The sequence below is a fragment of the Colobus angolensis genome, unplaced genomic scaffold (assembly GCF_000951035.1).
Source record: "Colobus angolensis palliatus isolate OR3802 unplaced genomic scaffold, Cang.pa_1.0 Scaffold80, whole genome shotgun sequence".
Taxonomy (NCBI): domain Eukaryota; kingdom Metazoa; phylum Chordata; class Mammalia; order Primates; family Cercopithecidae; genus Colobus; species Colobus angolensis.
The window spans coordinates 7,002,985-7,023,702 of NW_012121821.1; the positions used below are offsets into that span (position 1 = coordinate 7,002,985).

Sequence of the window (20,718 nt, forward strand, 5' to 3'; positions counted from 1 at the left end):
CAGGATGGTCTCGATCTCCTGACCTCGTGATCCACCCGTCTCGGCCTCCCAAAGTGCTGGGATTACAGGCTTGAGCCACCGCGCCCGGCCCGAGATCTTTCAAAAATAATACATGAATAGTGATATTGATGTAAACAGATTTATTTATACATTTGATACTTGTTTTTTTTTTTAGCTCTACCAGGTAAAGTAGATGGCACAGATGTGTACTTGTTCTTAAAAGGTAGAACTTTTGAAAAATGCATAATTATGGAAGTCTCCATATTAAAATTTATTTATTTATTTATTTATTTAGACAGGGTCTCACTCTGGTTACCCAGGCTGGAGTGCAGTGGCATGATCACAGCTCACTGCAGTCTTGACCTCCCAGGCTCAGGTGATTCTTCCACCTCAGCCTCCCAAGCAGCTGGAAGTACAGGTGTGCTCCACCACGCCTGGCTAATTTTTTGTATTTTTAGTAGAAATGCGGTTTAGCTGTGTTGTCTGGGCTAGCCTCAAACTCCTGAACTCAAGCAATCTACCTGCCTTGGCCTTCCAGGCACGGTGCTGGGATTACAGGCATGAGCCACCGTGCCCAGCCTGCTTGTTAAAATTTAAAATGTTATTATCCTTTAGCAAGTATAAAAATTTGTTCAAATGATTTGGTTTCTGATTCCCCTTCATTTGTTTTGAAGATCTCTATTAAGAGAAAAATGCAAAGAACAAATGAGTAAGGCTCTTGAAACCATTGAATTATACAAACTTTGGTGGGTTTAAATTTGGGTTTGTGAATAGCTGAGCCCATTCACTGTCCCATTTTGGAGAACCATGAGGCATTCTACAATCTAGCCCTTCTCCAGGTGGATGCTCACCTGTCCGCCCAACCACATTTATCTGATTCTTCAGGGACCCGCTGACTGAGGCAATCATGATCCGGTACTGCTCCCCGGCCTCCAGTCTGTGGAACGTGTGCTCAAAGATGTGCTTGGGAACAGTCTGAGAGTCAACCTTTTGACTGTGCCTGAATGCCGACACCGTGTAGGAATCAACGTCTCCCCCACCAGGAGTCCAGTTCACCGTCAGGCTATCTGTTGCTCCATTAGGAGAAATGTGAATATTTTTGACAGCACTAGGAACTAAAATAGAAAAGAAATTTAAAAGTCATCACTTAAAGAATGAACTGTTGAAATTTTCAACCAAAGTTTTGAATGCTTCTGATGTTTTGGTACCCACTGAGAGAATTCACATGAAAAAGAAAGTAACAATTTGCCACTTTTCTCTGATTTTTCTGTGTGAACTGAAGTTGATGGGGGAAAGCTTAGGGGGAAGTCAAGGCCGGTGAGTGGAAATGAGGAATGCTAATTATATAGCGATGGGCTAGTTAGGGTGCCTTGGTCCAAGTTTTGGTTTTCTCACTCACTAGCTGTGGGACTACAGGCAAATTACTTGACCTCTGTAAGTCTCAGTTTCTTCATTAGGAAAAACGGCAGTGATGATAATACTAACCAGCCAATAGAGTTGTGAAGATTGATTCTTATTTTATTTTATTTTATTTTTTGAGGCAGGGTCTTGCTCTGTTGTCCAGCCTGGAGTGCAGTGCATGATTATGGCTCACTGCAGCCTATACCTCCTGGGCTCAGGTGATCCTCCCACCTCCACCTTCCCAGTAGATGGGACTACAGGCACACACCACCATGCCCGGCTAATTTTTTGTATTTTTTTGTAGAGACAGGGTTTTGTCATGTTGTCCATGCTATGCTTGAACTCCTGAGCTCAAGCTATCCTCCTGCCTCGGCCTCCCAAAGCATTGTGAAGACTGAACAAGATGTAGACATAGAATGCTTTGCTATGGTCTGGTTCATGGTGAACTGTCAGTACATGTTAACTACTATGGCAACACTCCTAAAAGAGTTATAAAGAAGTGATTTCCAAGTAACAATTCTTAATCTGTGTGCCTCACAAGCAACAGCTAATCACACCAGTTCACTGCTATTTCTCTGAAAGCACCCGCTCCCGGCCACTGACATCATACTTTATTTTCGTTTATCCAGGTTGGACAACATCATTGTCACTATCAAGATGACTTTGTCCCTTCTTGATCTCTCCCTTTTACCCTTCCAAATCCTCAGTCGAAATGCCCAGACTACCCAAAAGTTAAATACACCACTGCATCTGTTCAGGTTCAAGAACAATATTTCACATTACCTGTGAAGCCCTCAATGAAGGCTGACTGCTGTACATCTCCACTAATCGTCAACACAAGAATTTTGTATTGGCGGCCCGGTGTTAGGGAAGTAAATCGATACTCAGTTGCAGTATTTACAAGGTGAAAAGGAGGGAATACTTTCATGTCATTGAAGAGCAGCTGGATCTCATACTGGTCAACATCCCCATTAGCTCCTGACCAAGTCACATGCAAGTCTTCAGTGCTCCTGTTCCGCAATGTTAGATCCTTAACAGGCTCTGGAACTAGGGAGAAAAATGAGAAGACATTTCAGGAAAGGAACTGATCAGAGTTTACCTACATAATAATTTATGAATCACATTCAAGGAACTGGCAACATCTCCCTTCCCCAAATAAACCACTAGCACTACTTCATGCATAATTAAACAAGAAAAATTGGAAGCAGCTATTAAAATTGTAATTTTTTTTCCCTGACATAAATGTTACATGATCAGCATTGGTAGAACATAATTATAAAATGAGTTATGATCTCGACCATAAGATAAAACAAGAAGTCTAGAATTTAAATGCCATGATGCAGGAAGACAGGGAAGACAAATGGGACATTTAGCCTTCTTGCTCTCTCGCTCTCTCACTATGTTTGCTTTTATCTACCAATAAATATTCTGTAATTATAGGCCATGGCTTGGCTAAATGATGTTAGCGCCAAGTGAGACTTACTGGGAATGTAATGTACTAATGAATAAGCAAAAAACATTCAAGGTTCAGATAAATTACTCAGAGACTTTCAAGTCCAACCAACTGTCGGATTTTGCAATCGTTTCACTTACTTGTTCTCCCATTCCCTTGTTCACTGGCTTCATATTGTCCACTTTTTGTAGTAACAGTGACACTGTACAACCGTCCAGGGACTAGCTGAACAAATACACATTCGTTTTCCGACTTTGGAATGCTTTTGGTTTCAATGAAGTTGTTTTTGTTTTTAATGGTGACTTCATAGTGATCAAAGTCTCCAGTGGCATGCACCCAGGATACCCTTAAATAGTCACTCCTGGCTGAGTTGCTAACACTGACTCCTTGGACTTTGTCAGGCACTGAAAAGGAAACAGAGAATGACTAAATATGTATTAATTCTGAGTGAGTAATTGATCACAGATGACAACCCAGGACAATAAAAGAGAATATTATTGTGTGTATTAAAAAGAAAAATCTTAGACCTTAGATCACAAATTTCTGGAGGGGAAAGACTGTTACACTGTGTGGAGTGATTAAATGGATCTTTTAACAGAAGCTGATGAACTCATTCTAAGCCTGCTGTTTGCCTGCACAAAATGTCATGTATAAGATGGAACATTAAACATGATGGCTGATGATTAATATGAGTGATGGTAAATGATATAGATAATTCCAGCATACCTTGCTGACTCAAAAGTTACTAAGAAGAATATAAGCAATCTCCCCAATCCCCACCAAAAAAAAAAAATGAGGCTATGCACGGTGGCTCACACCTATAATCCTAACACTTTGGGAGGCTGAGGCTGGCAGATCACTTGAGGTCAGAAGTTTGAGAACAGCCTGGCCAACATGGTGAAAGCCCATCTCCACTAAAACACAAAAATTAGCAGGGCATGGTGGTGCACACCTGTAGTTCCAGCTACTCGGGAGGCTGAGATGGAAGAATCACTCGAACCCAGGAGGAGCAGGTTGCGGTGAGCTGAGATCACATCAAGCCCCTGCACTCCAGCCTGGGTGATGGAGCAAGACTCTGTCTCATTAAAAAAAAAAAAAAAAAGAGGCTGGGCGCGGTGGCTCAAGCCTGTAATCCCAGCACTTTGGGAGGCCAAGACGGGTGGATCATGAGGTCAGGAGTTCGAGACCATCCTGGCTAACATGGTGAAACCCTGTCTCTACTAAAAATACAAAAAACTAGCCGGGCGAGGTGGCGGGCGCCTGTAGTCCCAGCTACTCAGGAGGCTGAGGCAGGAGAATGGCGTAAACCCGGGAGGCGGAGCTTGCAGTGAGCTGAGATCCGGCCACTGCACTCCAGCCTGGGCGACAGAGCGAGACTCCGTCTCAAAAAAAAAAAAAAGAAAAGAAAAGAAAAATAAAAACGGAAGAAGAAACACATATGGTTAATTGCATAATAAATGAAGAGATTTTCCACATTATTGGTGATCAAGGAAATGCAATTCAAAACCACAGTGAAATACTGTTTTATATCCATTTGACTGGCAAAATAAAAAAACTCTATAAAAACCAAGTGTGGAAGAATATGTACAGGAGACTGGATAAAGAATATATACATATACACACATACACATACACAGTGAATGTTATATAATAGTTATAATTAATTCCTTAACTCAAAACACAAAAATAGGGATTTCTTGTCCCTAATATCAAAACAAAATATGGATGAATCTTATCTATATAATAAGTAAAACATCTAAGTCCCTGATATTAAATACTGCATTAAAAATACCTTTTAAATAATGTTAAAAACAACAAAAAATTTTAAAACCAATAATTTTAGGCCTGTATATAAATCCAATAAAACTATGCAAGATGGAAAGCAAGCGAGAGGTGAACATAGGAGTCAAGATGTTGGCTACTTTTGAGTGAATTTGTGAGGTGGGGACCACATATTTTGATGTAGGTTATTGTCAAGATCCTAGCTTTTATTTTAGGTAGTGGTTGGTTTCTTGTGTGTATGTTAAATTATTAAAAATTACTAACTAGATGCCTAAAAAGTAAAGGTGGCAGTTGATGCATGGTTTCTTTTTTCTTTTCCTTTTTTTTTTTTTTGAGACATCACTCTGTCACCCAGGCTGGAGTGCAGTGATGTTATGTTGGCTCACTGGAAACTCCACCTTCTGGTTCAAGTGATTCTCCTGCCTCAGCCTCCCAAGTAGCTGGGATTACAGGTGCCTGCCACTATGCCTAGCTAGTTTTTTATATTTTTAGTAGAGATGGGGTTTCACCATATTGGCCAAGCTGGTCTCGAACTCCTGACCTCATGATTCGCCCACCTCGGCCTGTGAGGGGATGCATGGTTTCTTGAACCAAGAATTATGATTAATACAATTTTGTGTATGTGAGGTTCTTTCTAATATATAAACAAAACCATTCTGTATATCTGTGGTTCCCTCCCCAACCAGTACATAAATATATGCATGTTACTAGGAACGCTGTGGAACAAGGCAATTCTGTATTTAGAGCATGATATTAAGGAGATTTCATTTTTCCATTTGGGGCTGAATTTTAATTCAACAGTAGGCCACAGATTCATTACTATTTCACTGTAACTGGACATTATACATATTTGAGGAGGAGCATTGAAAAGAGGCATGAACTCGGATCCAGGGTACTAAACTCTTATCCCAATACTACCATGTCCTCTAGGCCTGTACAGCCTCTCTCTGTATTTGGTATGTATTAGGGGTTTCTGATCTGACCACATGCCAAGACTGTGTCCAATTTTTCTCCTCTACTTTTTCTCAAATCATGAAATGATCCAGAAATTTCAGTATTTTGGCATAGAAGCTCCATTTTTCATATGCTTCTCACACCTACAAGTTGCATTAGCATCCTTTGTTGCATTGTGTTTACTGATTAGTATTTGGAATATAGCTCACCACAGATATGGAGCAAGGACAGATACGCTTTCTCCAAGATATTTACCTAAAACCAATTACAGTGTTGTTAGAATACAGTCATCACAGAGTTAAGGAGAGGAAATTATGAAGTGGCATGCATGGGCTAAGAAAGGTCAATGATCCAGGCAATTTGCTGAAGGCAAAGCAACTATTGCAGGAAGAAAAACCTGGCTGAATATCACGTTAAGTCAATAAGGAGCTCACCGGGTGGAACAGGGGATAATTTGTGGAGACCTGCCTTGCTACACAGTGAGATGATGTGATACAGAATTAGAAATATTGGTATTTTCACCCAAAGTGTAAAACAAGAGCATCAGAAATGGCAAAGGGCATTAAGATAATCAGCCAAAATCATCAAGAGAACAACTCAGACATGACTCTCCAGTTAAACTGATTTGTCGGGGGCAATGACTTGCCTCCATTAGTCATGCACCAAGTCCAAGTTCATGCTGGTCAAGGAATCAAGAGGATGCACTGAATAAAGAATCACTTTCTTGCATTTAAAATCAATCTCAGCAAAAGGCTTTGCAATAGTAAAGTCATACGGATAGGAAATCATCATGAATTGACATTGGAAGGAAGCAAGGGGTTGGTGGTTAGGTAACACATCCTTTAATTTCTGGTGATTTTTACGCTCCAAGTTGATTAACATGAGACCCTGACATAAGACTGCTTTGTAAATAGAAATCTGCTTTTCAGATCTAAGTCATTATTGTGATTGTCAGTGTAACTGGGCTTAAAATTATTCGAGGGTAGGGATAATCTCTTTATATCCCTGACTAGTGCTCTAGGATACAGCGTGATGGAACAGACATAGCCCTGGAGGTAGGCTGAGCTCCACTACCGGCCAGCCCTGCAATCTTGGAGAAGCCACACTCCTTCTCTGGGATTTCGTTTATATCCAAATGGGGAAATATGATTAGATCATTCTAAGGACCCCTTCAATGCCAGCATCCTGTAACAATATAAATCAGAGGTTCTTAGCTTTTTGGGGGTCACAGAAATCATGAGAATCTGATAAAAGCCATGGACTCTTTCTTCTCAAAGAAATGCATATACCTTTCCTATCCCCAGCCACTTCATAAACAATTTCAGGGGTTACTACATTCGTAAAGTCTCCCATGAACCATGGACTCCCAGGTGGAACCCCTGATCTAAGTGATTTCTGATTATTCCTTTGCCAAATATTTAATGAGTGCCTACTAAGTCCCAGGTCCTGTGCTATGTAATAGGATAAGGACAATTGTCCCAGAACTTCATGGAAAAACTGACATTTTAAAATACAGAAATAAACTCATAGCTTAGTAGGAAACATTTGACAATGTATTGATGCCAACCTTAAGCAGAAATCTCAGGTATAAACCCCAGAAAGCATAAATATATTGGGAAAATGGTAGCTATTTAAATTTAATTCTTTCCAGCACATTGGACTGAACATTCATTTCCTTTGCTAAGATTTTTGCTCCCTAATCCCAGAACCATAAAAGTTCACATTTTCACCTTGTGTAAAAAAGGATGAATAGTGGTTTTGACCAGCAGACATTTCAGGATGGATTTTAGGATGGAGAGCTTTATAGGCACTGGAGTCATTCAGAACTGGGTTTAAAACCAGGATCTGAAACATACTAGGTGTTTAACAAGGTAAACAGCTGGGCAAGTTACTTGACCTCCCTGAACCTTGGTTGCCTGATCTGTAAAATGGGAATCATAACAATGACTATCTCAATAAGGCGTTCATATGGGTTACTTAAGACATATAAAGCCAGGCCCTAGCAACCAAAAAGTACTCCATAGATGGCCATAGATGGGAATACTTTTTTTTTTTTTTTTTGAGACGGAGTCTCACTGTCTCCCAGGCTGGAGTGCAGTGGCACGATCTTGGCTCACTGCAGGCTCCACCTCCCAGGTTCAAGCTCCACCTCCCAGGTTCATGCCATTCTCCTGCCTCAGCCTCCCGAGTAGCTGTGACTACAGGCGCCCGCCAGCACGCCCAGCTAATTTTTTGTATTTTTAGTAGAGAGTAGAATAAATTTTTGTATTTCACCGTGTCAGCCAGGATGGTCTCGATCTCCTGACCTTGTGATCCACCCGCCTTGGTCTCCCAAAATGCTAGGATTACAGGCTTGAGCCACCATGCCCGGCCAAACGGGAATACTTTTTTTTTTTTTTTTTTTTTTTTTGAGACGGAGTCTCGTTCTGTCGCCCAGGCTGGAGTGCAGTGGCCCGATCTCAGCTCACTGCAAGCTCCGCCTCCCGGGTTTACGCCATTCTCCTGCCTCAGCCTCCCGAGTAGCTGGGACTGCAGGTGCCCGCCACCTCGCCCGGCTAGTTTTTTGTATTTTTTAGTAGAGACGGGGTTTCACCGTGTTCGCCAGGATGGTCTCGATCTCCTGACCTCGTGATCCACCCGTCTCGGCCTCCCAAAGTGCTGGGATTACAGGCTTGAGCCACCGCGCCCGGCCACGGGAATACTTTTTACGCTATTTGAATATAATAGAAATTCTAGTCACACAGGGTCTGCTCACATAAGGAGTTTCTTGGGTTAAAATACGAAGACTCCATAACAGTTTTGTGATCACAAGGGCCTTTCATCCCATCATTACAGAATTGCTACAGCTCTGTGGTGCCCTGAGCCACATGTGAATTGGTTCTTACAGAGCCCTGAACCTTCATACAGCCTTACCTGTCCGCTCTTGGCTGAAGGAGTGATTTTCATACTTGCCACTCCTTGTAGTTACGGTCACGGTGTAAAGGCGGCCTGGGGTGAGGGAGCTGAAGGAACATTCTCTGACAGACTTGGCAATGACAAGGGACTGAACCACCCTGCCATCATGAGACAACGTCACCTCATAGTTATCCACATCTCCGGGCGCCGGCAGCCAGGAAACGCTGAGGTAGTCATTACGACCGGAATTGTTCACCGTTACTCCACTCACACTGGAAGGGACTGTGAGTTTGAAAGGTAGGGGGGGATTCAAAAAGAAAAACACAGTCAAAAGTTTGGGTTGTCTATTGCAGTCAGCACAAATCGTCGACTCAAGATCTAATCTGATTACATAAGAGGTCAAGGAAGTGTGAGGATTTCACTCAGCTTCTAGAAGCTGAGTGTTCTTACATCAGAAGGCTAATCAAAATAAAAATGTCAGGAGGCCTTTGGGATGCCTCGTAAATACAAGGATGCCACTACTGAATTTTTATAGGGTTGTTTGTAAAGCATTTCAAGTGGAGGCATCTTTATAGAATGTTTTAGAAGGTTCCCTGTAAGAAAGGGAACAAATATTTCAACAATCCAAATGAATCAACTTGAACAAAACCTACCAATAAAGCAAAAATGTTTGAGTGGAAAGGAGAAGAATAAGGTAGCTTTTCTAAAGACCTTAAACTGGGATAGCTTCAATCTTCTTGTGATGAAGTTATTTATTCCCGGGAAGTAATAGCAAACACAAGAGAGACCGTTTTCCCTTTGCAAAGCATTTCCTGCCCTCTAGTGGTAAAAAATAAGTCTAAAAACCTGTCTTGGAAATAAGAAGTCTGGAAGCTGGACCAACCAAGGCAAAAAGAACTATTATGGCAATAATGGGTTTTCTGATGTCAACTATAATCGTTTGCTTATATGAATTGGGGATTAGTGTCACAAACGTTTACTGAGAACCTGCTATTTGTCAGGTATACAAAAATGAAAAAAGGCATGAATGTCTTCAAGAAGTTCTCTGGCTGGATGTATAGTCAGCAAATTAGTAACTGCAGTATTGAGTAAAAGTTTAACCACATATCAGAAATAGGTGCCCATAAATAGTACTGCCATAAATGAATATGGGGTAAAATATTACAGTATACATGAACCGCACTACTGTTGTAATCATTAGCTGATTAACAGTTTCATGTGATTGTCAATTTCAGTACATCACTTAAAATGGACAGGATTTGGCTAGATGACTTCTGAGAATCCTTCTAATGTAATATGCTCTGACTTTGTGAATTAAGCCCCAAAGCATACCTTGTACTTAAAAGCACTTATCCATCACTAAAAATTATAAACTGCATTCTAGTGAACAACTCTGGTAATGTTGATCCACATATATGGACATTTCCTAGATATAAAGTTGAACTTTTTAGCCAGGAGATTTATATATTGGTACATCTCTTCCTTCCTTTTCTTTCCTTATTTTCTTCCTTTTTTCTTTCCTTCCTTCTGCCGTTCAGCCATCCATACATCCTTTGGTTGCTCTCAAAAGCAACTCGTTATGCTTGTTTTTAAAAACTGCTGGAAATATTTGCAACTACTTTTTTTTTTTTTTTTTTTTTTTTTTTGAGATGGAGTCTCATTCTGTCGCCCAGGCTGGAGTGCAGTGGTGCGATCTCGGCTCACTGCAAGCTCCGCCTCCTGGATTCATGCCATTCTCCTGCCTCAGCCTCCCGAGCAGCTGGGACTACAGGCACCTGCCACCACGCCCAGCTAATTTTTGTATTTTTAGTAGAGATGGGGTTTCATCATGTTAGTCAGGATGGTCTCAATCTCCTGACCTTGTGATCCGCCTGCCTTGGCCTCCCAAAGTGCTGGGATTACAGATGTGAGCCACCGCACCTGGCCCTAACATTTTATTAGAAAAGACACAATTATCAAAAGTTTTGGAAGAAATATGATTCACTTGTTTAAGAAAAAATAGATACAAAATTTGTTTTTCCTTTAGGATGAGCATTTTCCCAGATTAGAATTAGACTTGTTAAGTATATCTAATATCTTTAATTTCAAATATTCTGCCATCTTATCTGAGCTAGGAGGGTTTATTTATATGTTTCAACTCAGTGGAAACAAGTGAAATATAAGAATACCTTTCAAAATTATTTCAGTATTGACTAATATTTCAGCAATTTGAGGAGATGATAAGGATTATCAAGGCCATAGCCACTGAATTCTTTACAATTGACTGTGTACAAAATTTACTAAAAGAGGCACCTTTCAAAATCCCTATTATTATTCTTCTATAGAAGTCTCCCATTTTCCTCCTTTATCATGATAATGTGCACTCTTCATATGTTTGAGTAAAATAACTCATGCTCATATTTATTCATATTTGGTTCTCTCCTCAAAACTTTATGACCATTCTTCAAATAATTTCTTGTCCCTTTTTTAAATGCTTCCATGATATAATATGGGTCAAATACTTTACCTTTATTCTAATTAAAATATAGATGTAAAAATAATTGTAAGTCCCACTTATTTAAAGTGCCCAGTTATTTCAAGAGATAGCACAGACTAGACTATTTTAGTAGCTCACAACAAGTTGGACAATCCTCGTGGTATTTAAAATGAGAATCAACCTGTGTGGCAGAGTATGGTTCCCCAACTGTTTCCTTTCCTTGTGACACACAGCTAGACTACATTTCTCAGGCTGCCGCGCAGTCAGATGCAGCCATGTAACTGAGTTCTGGCCAGTGGAATGTGGGTAGAAGTGAAATGTCTACTCCCAAGTCTGATGAGTTGTACCCCTCTCCCACCTCCATTCTCTGGAGAAATGTGGAGAGCTCTCAGGACCTACAGCAAAGAAGAGCCACAGATGGTAGGAGACTGGATCCCAACCAATAGAGGCATCCAATCATGAACACCCACATTATACAGTGTCTAAGCACGAATTAAATCAGTCTAATGTGACTGATAAAACTGCACATCACTGGGAAATGAATGTAAGGTCATCCTCCACTCCTCTCCTCAGCCTTCTTATTATTTCTCCTTCCCTATTCTGACACCCAGGGTAGAAGTGAATTATTGTGCCTGGATTAAAACACAGAAGCTTAGGGAAGTAAGTTAATAGCACAGCTAGGACCAAAACCTAGGCCTCCTGATTTCCATGCTAAGCTTTTTAGCACCCCCCAACAAGTACGCCACACCAATGGATGGTGCCAAGAGCCATTAAAAGAAAGGAAAGAAAATATCAGGGAGAAAGATGCAGGTGACGGGCCAGGCGCAATGGCTCACACCTGTAATCCCAGCACTTTGGGAGGCTGAGGCAGGCAGATCACGAGGTCAGGAGATCGAGACCATCCTGGCCAACAAGGTGAAACCCCGTTTCTACTAAAAGTACAAAAATTAGCGGGGTGTGGTGGTGTGTGCCTGTAATCCCAGCTACTAGAGAGAATGAGGCAGGAGAATCGCTTGAACCAGGGAGTCAGAGGTTTCTGTGAGCCAAGATCGTGCCACTGCACTCCAGCCGGGTGACAAAATGAGACTCTTGAAAAAAAAAAAGAAGAGAAAGATGCAGGTGACAATGTCAGCTGTCATAGAATGAGGGAAATGGGCCTACACCAGTGAATTTCTACCAAGACTCTGAAACATCTCAGTGACTTCATTGTTCTCCTGGGAGATTTAATGAAGTTAATGTCTTCTGGGTTCATTAAGTAGGTGAGATTCATGATTTTGGAAAGAGATGCATCTATGATGCCTGCAGCTGATAAATAGAATTTGAGTGTTGAGGATGCAGAAGGAGAAGCCTGAAATCCAACTTAACAATAATTATATAAAATTAAGTAGACAAGGTCACGAATAATTATCAAAGCTTCTATTGGTTTTTTTTTTTTTTTTTCCTGAGACAGAGTCTCGCTCTGTCGCCCGGGCTGGAGTGCAGTGGCCGGATCTCAGCTCACTGCAAGCTCCGCCTCCTGGGTTTACACCATTCTCCTGCCTCAGCCTCCCAAGTAGCTGGGACTACAGGCGCCCGCCACCTCGCCCGGCTCGGTTTTTGTATTTTTTAGTAGAGACGGGGTTTCATCGTGTTAGCCATGATGGTCTCGATCTCCTGACCTCGTGATCCACCCGTCTCGGCCTCCCAAAGTGCTGGGATTACAGGCTTGAGCCACCGCGCCCGGCCGCTTCTATTGGTTTTATGTAATTTTTTTCTTTCTAAGAAATGAACATAAATTTTATATATCATATATGTTAACTTTTATGTTCTTTCATTGTATTACGTACAATGGTTCGGTGCCATGGCTCCCTGACACACATGACCATAATGACACTTATTTGTTTACTTAGCTTTCTAACAGGGAGCTCTTAAGGTCCAGAAAAATTGTTTAGATAGCATATTAAGCACTTGTTTAATGTTGCTTATGAAAATATATGAGACCTGAAAATTAGATCAACTCTACCTCTGACTATATTAATTGGAGATCATTTTCTTTTTATGTCTTGCAAACCAAGAATATAAAAGAGTGAAAGATGCTTTCTTTGGGAGATTAGTTTTGTTTTTTATCTCGTTATTATTTACCTTTATGGGGACATAAACATTTCAAAGGAAATCAATTGAATAAGGGATAAGTCTAGGCATCAAGTGAGGTGCTCTTACATGTTCACTGGAGACGTTAAAATATTCAGCCAGCTGCGGTGGCTCATGCCAGTAATCCCAACACTTTGGGAGGCCAAGGCGGGCAGATCACCTGAGGTTGGGAGTTCGAGACCAGCCTGACCAACATGGAGAAACCCTGTCTCTACTAAAAATACAAAGTTAGCCGGGTGTGGTGGCACATGCCTGTAATCCCAGCTACTTGGGAGGCTGAGGTAGGAGAATCGCTTGAACCCAGGAGGTGGAGGTTGTGGTGAGCCGAGATCATGCCTTTGCACTCTAGTCTGAGCAACAAGAGTGAAATTCCATCTCAAAAAAAAAAAAATTCAGAGTTTATTCTCTCTTACCATCACCCATCGCCCAATTTCCATTCCATATACCTTCTGGGTGGCATTGAAACTTAGCTTTTAGGAAGGCCAGGGATAAGTCTGATTTTAGGATATTTCTATAATATTCTGATTAGGGGTCTCATGTACTCAGATCTTAGTAAGTTACAGACACATATCTCTACTTCTTACCTGTTCTTCCCTCCACCACCACTTGTCGGGAAGAGATCCCTCCACTCACTGTTGTTACTACCACGGAGTACAGGCTGCCGGACTTGAGAGAGTGGAAGCTGTATCCGCTGGTCTCACTGGAGATGCTTTCATTTTTAATGACCACATTTTCATGGATCAGTAAGACTTGGTAAAATTCTACATCTCCTTGTGCCTGGGTCCAGTTAGTAAACAGACTACTGGTCATTCCTTGGTTGGCCACATGCAAGTCAGTCACTTGGGCAGGCACTAAAACAGTAGACAGAAGACAAAACAAATGACACTTAGTCACCTTAAGAAAGTGTAAGAAAAATGAGTCAAAAAATGGAGACAGACTTGAAAGTGCTAAAAATAATTTTTTTGTTGTTGCTATAGACTCTCAGTTCTATTTCCTGTGGCATATGGAGAACTACTCCTCTAGAGAAGCTTTAGTACTTTGAAAAAGCTGCTTATATAGGGAATCAAAATTATTTAGGATCCAAGGATGAGATGATGCATGCTTATTAAATGGTTTTGGTTTTAAATTTTAGATAATGAAGGCTGCTATTTTTGAAAACTGCTTAGTTAATATGATTTTATCTGTCCTTAGCCCACGAGAATTCAGAGCTATCTAATCTACCTGAGCCAATGATTGTTCTGGGGTGGTACTGGGAATTCCCTTCAGTCTGGTGAGTATGGTCTAGCAAACTGGTTAGTTCTATACTGGCACATTCTCAAAGGGGCTGTTATTATATATGAACATGTAATAATATAAATTATAATAATGTATATTACAAAGTAATAATAACAACAACTACTGAACGTCTACTATGTGCCAGTTATGAGCTATATGTCTCATGAAGGTTACATTATTTGACACCCATTCAGAACTCTATAAAGTTGATTTTATTATTCCATTTATTAACAAGGAAACCAAGGATCATAAAATGTAAGTAATTTATATCACAGTGCTAACAAATAGCCAACATGGAACTGAAAGCTGGATTTGTCTAACCCCTAAGACTGTGTCCTTTTCCTAATTAACAACATTTATTGCTTTCAACTTATCGTTTAACAAATCTTATACACAGATCTTGAAGTTGGCACTTGGTCAACATACATTCTTCTTTGTGCCTCTTTCCTGAATTATAATAATCAAAGGGATTGTAACCTTGGCACCCCTCTTTCTCAAAGTTCATTGACTTCTACAAATGTGTTCATTAAAAAAATCCTACTGTATATTGATCAGATTCAATTATAATTCTAAAGATTCCATTTCAATTCTAAATTTTATAGAAAGGCAAACAGCTACAGTATCCAAAGCAATTTTGAAAAAGAAGAATAAAGTTAGAGGACTAACACCACCTGATTTCACTAAAAATCTTGTAATCAAGACAGGATAATACTGGTAAAGGGCAGACAGAAACATAGATTGATGGAACAGAATTGAGAGTACAGAAATAGAAGAACAAATATGCTATCAATGGATTTTTTTAGAGATCCAAAGGCAATTTCATGGAGAAAAGATAGTCTTTTCAATACATAGGACCGGAATTACCAGGTATCTATATGCAAAGAAAAAACCTTCACCCATATCTCACATTATATATAAAAATTAACTCAAAATGGGTCGCAGACCTACATTTAACACCTAAAACTATAAACTTCTAGGAGAAAATCTTTGTGACCTTGATTTAGGCAAGTATTTTTAGATATGACACCACAGCATGATTTATGAAAGACAAAAATTGATAAATTAGACATCGAAATGAAAAACCGACAGAAAACATTTTGACCGAGGACAAACAAACAATCCTATTTTAAAATTCAGCAAAATATTTGAACAAAAACTTCCCCAAAGATAAATGGGTGACAAATAAGCTTGTGAAAGGATTCTCAAAGCCATTAGACATCAGAAAAAGGCAAATTAAAACCACATGAGCTATCATTATCTTATTATAATGGGTAGAATGGCTAAATTTTAAAACAAACTGCTAATATCATGTAATACATGCTGAGAATGTGGAGGAAGTGGAAATCTCATACACTGCTGGTGGGAATGCAAAATTTCACAAACACTTTGGAAAGCAGTTTGGCAGTTTTCTACAAAGTTAAACATGCATTACTATATGAGCCAGCAATATGGGTGGTGGGGATGATAAAAATGACTTTAGGTCTAAAACAATGCCTTAAACTTCCATTTCTGGCAGTATGATAGGCTCGACACCATGAAAATCCTTAATAAACACAACTATACATATTGGATAAAATACGAAAATGTAAATGAATGACTTGTCAGGAATGTAAGGGATTCTCAAAGGCCAAAAAGTAAAGGATAGAGAGATAACTGGATCATAAAGCAAACTGTTGTGTTGAGAGCACCTTTCAAATGCAAATGTAAGTTTTGATTTTATGGCATTGCAGGATATTGGAGAAAGGAGGTAAAGTGTAGATCTTTCCAGGCTGAAGAAACTCATAGGTGATCTTGCATAACATTAGAAAAGCTACATTCTAAGTATAAGTGAAATAAATAGTCTCTCTTTACTCCCTATACAACTTCAGCCTTCTTAATACTGGATGGAGAAAATGATTTCCTCTGAGAATTCATAATCTTGAGATAGTTTCAATGTGTTTGCAACCTGAATTTATAAAACCCAGGTGATCAAAAAACCTAAAGTTGACAATTTAGATTAAAGTAGGTCTGGTTTGATAGTCTTGTGCACCTGAAAGAATCAAATAAAAATTCCTTCTGAAACTCACCTTCAAACATGGCCTTAAATAATTTCCACAGAATAAAATTCTAGGGAAAACAAGCTTACGGTAAAAAAAAATCACATACATTTAAAGAAATAAAGCAACATAAACAAAAGGCAGGAAAATCAAAAGACAACAGAACTTAACTCCTGAAGATTTCAGCTATTATAATTATCAGACATAGGATGGAAAATAAACATTGCTAATTTGCATATAACAATACAGGAGGGGAATGAAAATATAACTAAAGGGCAACAGAGCACAACATAAATTTGAAAGAGAGCCAGAGAATGCTTAAAAGTGAAGAATGTAACAATTAAAATTTAAAACACAGTGGGTAGATTTTAAAATAGATTAGACAGAGCTGAAGAAAGAATTAATGAAATGAATCAAAGAGATGAGAAAGTTACCTATACTGTAGTTCAGAGAGAAAACACATGGAAAATATGAAATATATTGATGTGCTCGTATATGTGTGTTCTAGAATACCAGAAGATGACAGAGTGGAGAATGGAGAAGGGGCAAGAGGCAATATCGGAGAGTTAATAGCTGAGAATTTCCAGGATTGTAGAAAGACACTAATTGGAAAGTACAAAAATACCAATCAATCTTAAGCAAGAGAAACAAAAAGACATATATCTACACCTTGACTATTATTGTGAAACAACTGAACACCAAAGGTGAAAAATCAGTCATAGCAAACAGACTCAGAGAAATAACAATTAGACTGATAGCTGACTCAGCAGCAACAATAAATCCCAGAAAGACTAGAATAATATCTTCTATGTGCTGAGAGAAAATAACTTTAAACACAGAGTTGGAACTTAAGGAAAATATCTTTCAAGACCAAGAGCTATAAAAAGATGAGAGTTATATAAAAATATGCCCAGCAAAAACAAAATTTGAGAGAGTTTGTCCCTAGAAACTCTCAATGAAGAAATCTGAATAATGTTCTACAGAATAAATGAAAATAATCCCAGATAAAATGTCTCAGATGCAGGAGGAAAAAATGAGAAAAAAGGTAGTAAATTGATAGGTAAATCTAAACAGATATTGACTATATAAAGCAATAACTATATTTTTGTGGGATCAAAAGAGGAGAGAAAAATAAGATACAGGACAACAGTATATACATTGAAAAAGGAATTTTTTTTTTTTTTTTTTTTTTGACAGGGGGTTGCTCTATCACACAGGCTGGCGTGCAGTGGCAGGATCTCGACTCAATGCAACCTCCACCTCCTGGGTTTAAGTGATTCTTATGCCTCAGCCTCCCAAGTATCTGGGATTACAGGTACATGCCACCACTCCCAGCTAATTTTTGTAGTTTTAGTAGAGACCGTGTCTTGTCACATTGGCCAGGCTAGTCTCGAATTCCTGGCCTCAAGATCTGCCCGTTTCAGCATCCCAAAGTGTTGGGATTACAGATGTGAGCCACAAGGTCTATCTAAAAAGGGATTTCTTGATGACTTTGCTTCCAATTACACTGAAAAAATGAGAGCAATTAGAAAATAACTGCTCACCCTACAACTATCCACCTATTGGCATCTGTACCCACATATTCTCTCTTCCCTAGCTGATGTGGTTTGGCTTTGTCTCCCCACCCAAATCTCATCTTGAACTGTAATCTGCATGTGTCCAGGGAGGAAGGTGACTGGATCATGGGAGCAGTTTCCCCCATGATGTTCTCATGTGAGTGAGTGATTTCTCACAAGATCTGATGGTTTTATAAGGGGCTCTTTCCCCTTTGATCTCCATCACTTCCCCTCCTGCCATCTTGCGAAGAAGGTGCCTGGTTCCCCTTCACCTTCCACCATGATTTTTTAAAATTAATTAATTTATTTATTTTATTATACTTTAAGTTCTAGGGTACATGTGCACAACGTGCAGGTTTGTTAAATAGGTATACATGTTCCATGTTGGTGTGCTGTACCCATTAACTCGTCATTTACATTAGGTATATCTCCTAATGCCACCCTGTCCCCCCTCCTCACACCCCACAACAGGCCCCAGTGTGTGATGTTCCCCAGCCTGTGTCCAAGTGTTCTCATTGTTCAGTTCCCACCTATGAGTGAGAACATGCAGCGCTTGGTTTTCTGTTCGTGTGTTAGGTTGCTGAGAATGATGGTTTCCAGCTTCATCCATATCCCTACAAAGGACATGAACTCATCCTTTTTTATGGCTGCATAGTATTCCATGGTGTATATGTGCCACATTTTCCTAATCCAGTCTGTCGTTGATGGACATTTGGGTTGGTTCCAAGTCTTTGCTGTTGTGAACAGTGCCACAATAAACATATATGCACATGTGTCTTTATAGCAGCATGATTTGTAATCCTTTGGGTATATACCCAGTAATGGGATGGCTTGTTCAAATGGTATTTCTAGTTCTAGATCCTTGAGGAATCACCAGACTGTCTTCCACAATGGTTGAACTAGTTTACAGTCCCACCAACAGTGTAGTAGTGTTCCTATGTCTCCACATCCTCTCCAGCACCTGTTGTTTCCTGACTTTTTAATGATCGCCATTCTAACTGACCTTCCACCACGATTGTAAGTTTCCTGAGGCCTCCCCAGCCATGTGGAACTGTGAGTCAATTAAACCTCTTTCCTTTATAAATTACGCAGTCTTGGGTAGGATCTTTATAGTAGTCTGAAAACAGACTAATACACCAGCTGACACTGAAGTTAGATTCCCCATGCTCCTTTCTAAAGCCAATTCCTCCACTTGTGCCCTACATCCCAATACCTCTTGCCTACTCATGGAAAAACTGCAGCAATTCTTCCCTCTCACTTTACATCATCATGATTCCCCTTCTACATCTTCTAGATCATTCCCTCCAGCATAAAACATGCTGTTATTTCTTCTACCTTTAAAAAATCATCCTCTTTTCAACCATACTTCCTCTTCTAGATGCTGCCCTATTTCTCTGCTCTCCTTTGCAGTGAAACTCCTTGGAAGGGTTGTTCTTTACTCTTTTCCAAGTTTAGGAAACTAAATCCAAGCCAAGTAAAAAGAAGGAACTAATAAAGATAAGAACTGAAATTGGTAAAATAGAAAACAAACACAATAGAAAGGATCCATAAAACAATGCCTAGTACATAATAGGCAGTTAATGAATACTTGTAAATTGCATGTTAAATAGTAATTCAGCAGACAGAACACTTTAAAATGTAAAATTTATAAAGGTTATTACCTGTTCTTCCTTTTACTGAAGAGGAATTTTCTAAGTCTCCACTAATACTGGTGACTGTAGCCATGTATTTTCGTCCAGGCACCAGGTCAGTAAAAGTGAATTCTTTGGCATCTTTGGAGAGTGACTTGTGGATCAGTAAGAGGTCTCTGTCAGCTAGGGAAATGATGTATTTCTCCCATTCTGCTACAGGGGGCTGCCATATGATGCTCAGTGAGGTTTCATTGGCATGTTTGACACGAAGCTGGAGGACAGCCAGGGGGACTGAGGAAAAAGCAATGGAGACTTGGGTCACTGATGGACTCAGGCACATTCATAGAGTATACTTTTGAGAGCTCTTCTCTTCCATCCTTAAGAGTGTTTCAGTTCAACATTTGCTTTACGTATGTCTCTGAGTATTAAAACAAAATCTTATCACAAAAAACTTTGTTCATGTATTATAACCAGAAATACAGACTCAATTGGAAAACATCTTGCCAGAAGAGTCATTGATTTTTGACTACATAATACTTTGAGTTTCTTTTTATATGGATTCTGTAATACAAAAATATTTACTCCAATCTTGTCATTCCCAAAATCACAAAGAAGAGTTCCTGTTTGAGTATTTAGGTGGAGCTAGGAGTATTTGTTACCCCCATAGGTTGAGGAGACCAAGTGCAACTTTCCCTCATTTCTGAGGTGGGGGACACTGATGTGTTCATGGAAGGTAGAGTTGGCTGGCAATAATAGCATCTAATTGAGGACTTGTCTCAACATTGATTCATTTAAAAGGTTTTATTATTACAATTTCTAGGAGACATTAAGAATAAAGTGTTGGTCGGGCGCAGTGGCTCACGTCTCTAATCCCAACACTTTGGGAGGCCGAGGCGGGTGGATCACTTGAGGTCAGGAGTTTGAGACCCTCCTGGCCAATATGGCAAAACTCCATCTCTACTAAAAATACAAAAATTAGCCAGGCATGGTGGCTCACATCTCTAGTCCCAGCTACTCGGGAAGCTGAGGCATTAGAATTGCTTGAACACGGGAGGTGGAGGTTGCAGTGAGCTGAGATCATGCCACTGCACTCCAGTCTAGGCAACAGAGCAAGACTCCATCTCAAAAA

General features: G+C 39.8%; 1 protein-coding gene across 4 annotated transcripts in view; it reads right to left on the minus strand.

Annotated features, from left to right (window-relative positions):
• Nucleotides 1–20,718, minus strand: part of PTPRB (protein tyrosine phosphatase, receptor type, B) — a 124,733-nt gene that overhangs the window by 49,812 nt on the left and 54,203 nt on the right. For all 4 annotated transcript variants that reach the window (XM_011929324.1, XM_011929327.1, XM_011929326.1 and 1 more), the window contains 6 exons: nucleotides 19,620–19,880; nucleotides 13,676–13,942; nucleotides 8,504–8,767; nucleotides 2,995–3,258; nucleotides 2,185–2,448; nucleotides 852–1,115 (listed from right to left, as the gene is read on the minus strand). In XM_011929324.1, coding sequence (XP_011784714.1) covers nucleotides 852–1,115; nucleotides 2,185–2,448; nucleotides 2,995–3,258; nucleotides 8,504–8,767; nucleotides 13,676–13,942; nucleotides 19,620–19,880 — 1,584 coding nt within the window. The remainder of the gene's footprint in view (nucleotides 1–851; nucleotides 1,116–2,184; nucleotides 2,449–2,994; nucleotides 3,259–8,503; nucleotides 8,768–13,675; nucleotides 13,943–19,619; nucleotides 19,881–20,718) is intronic.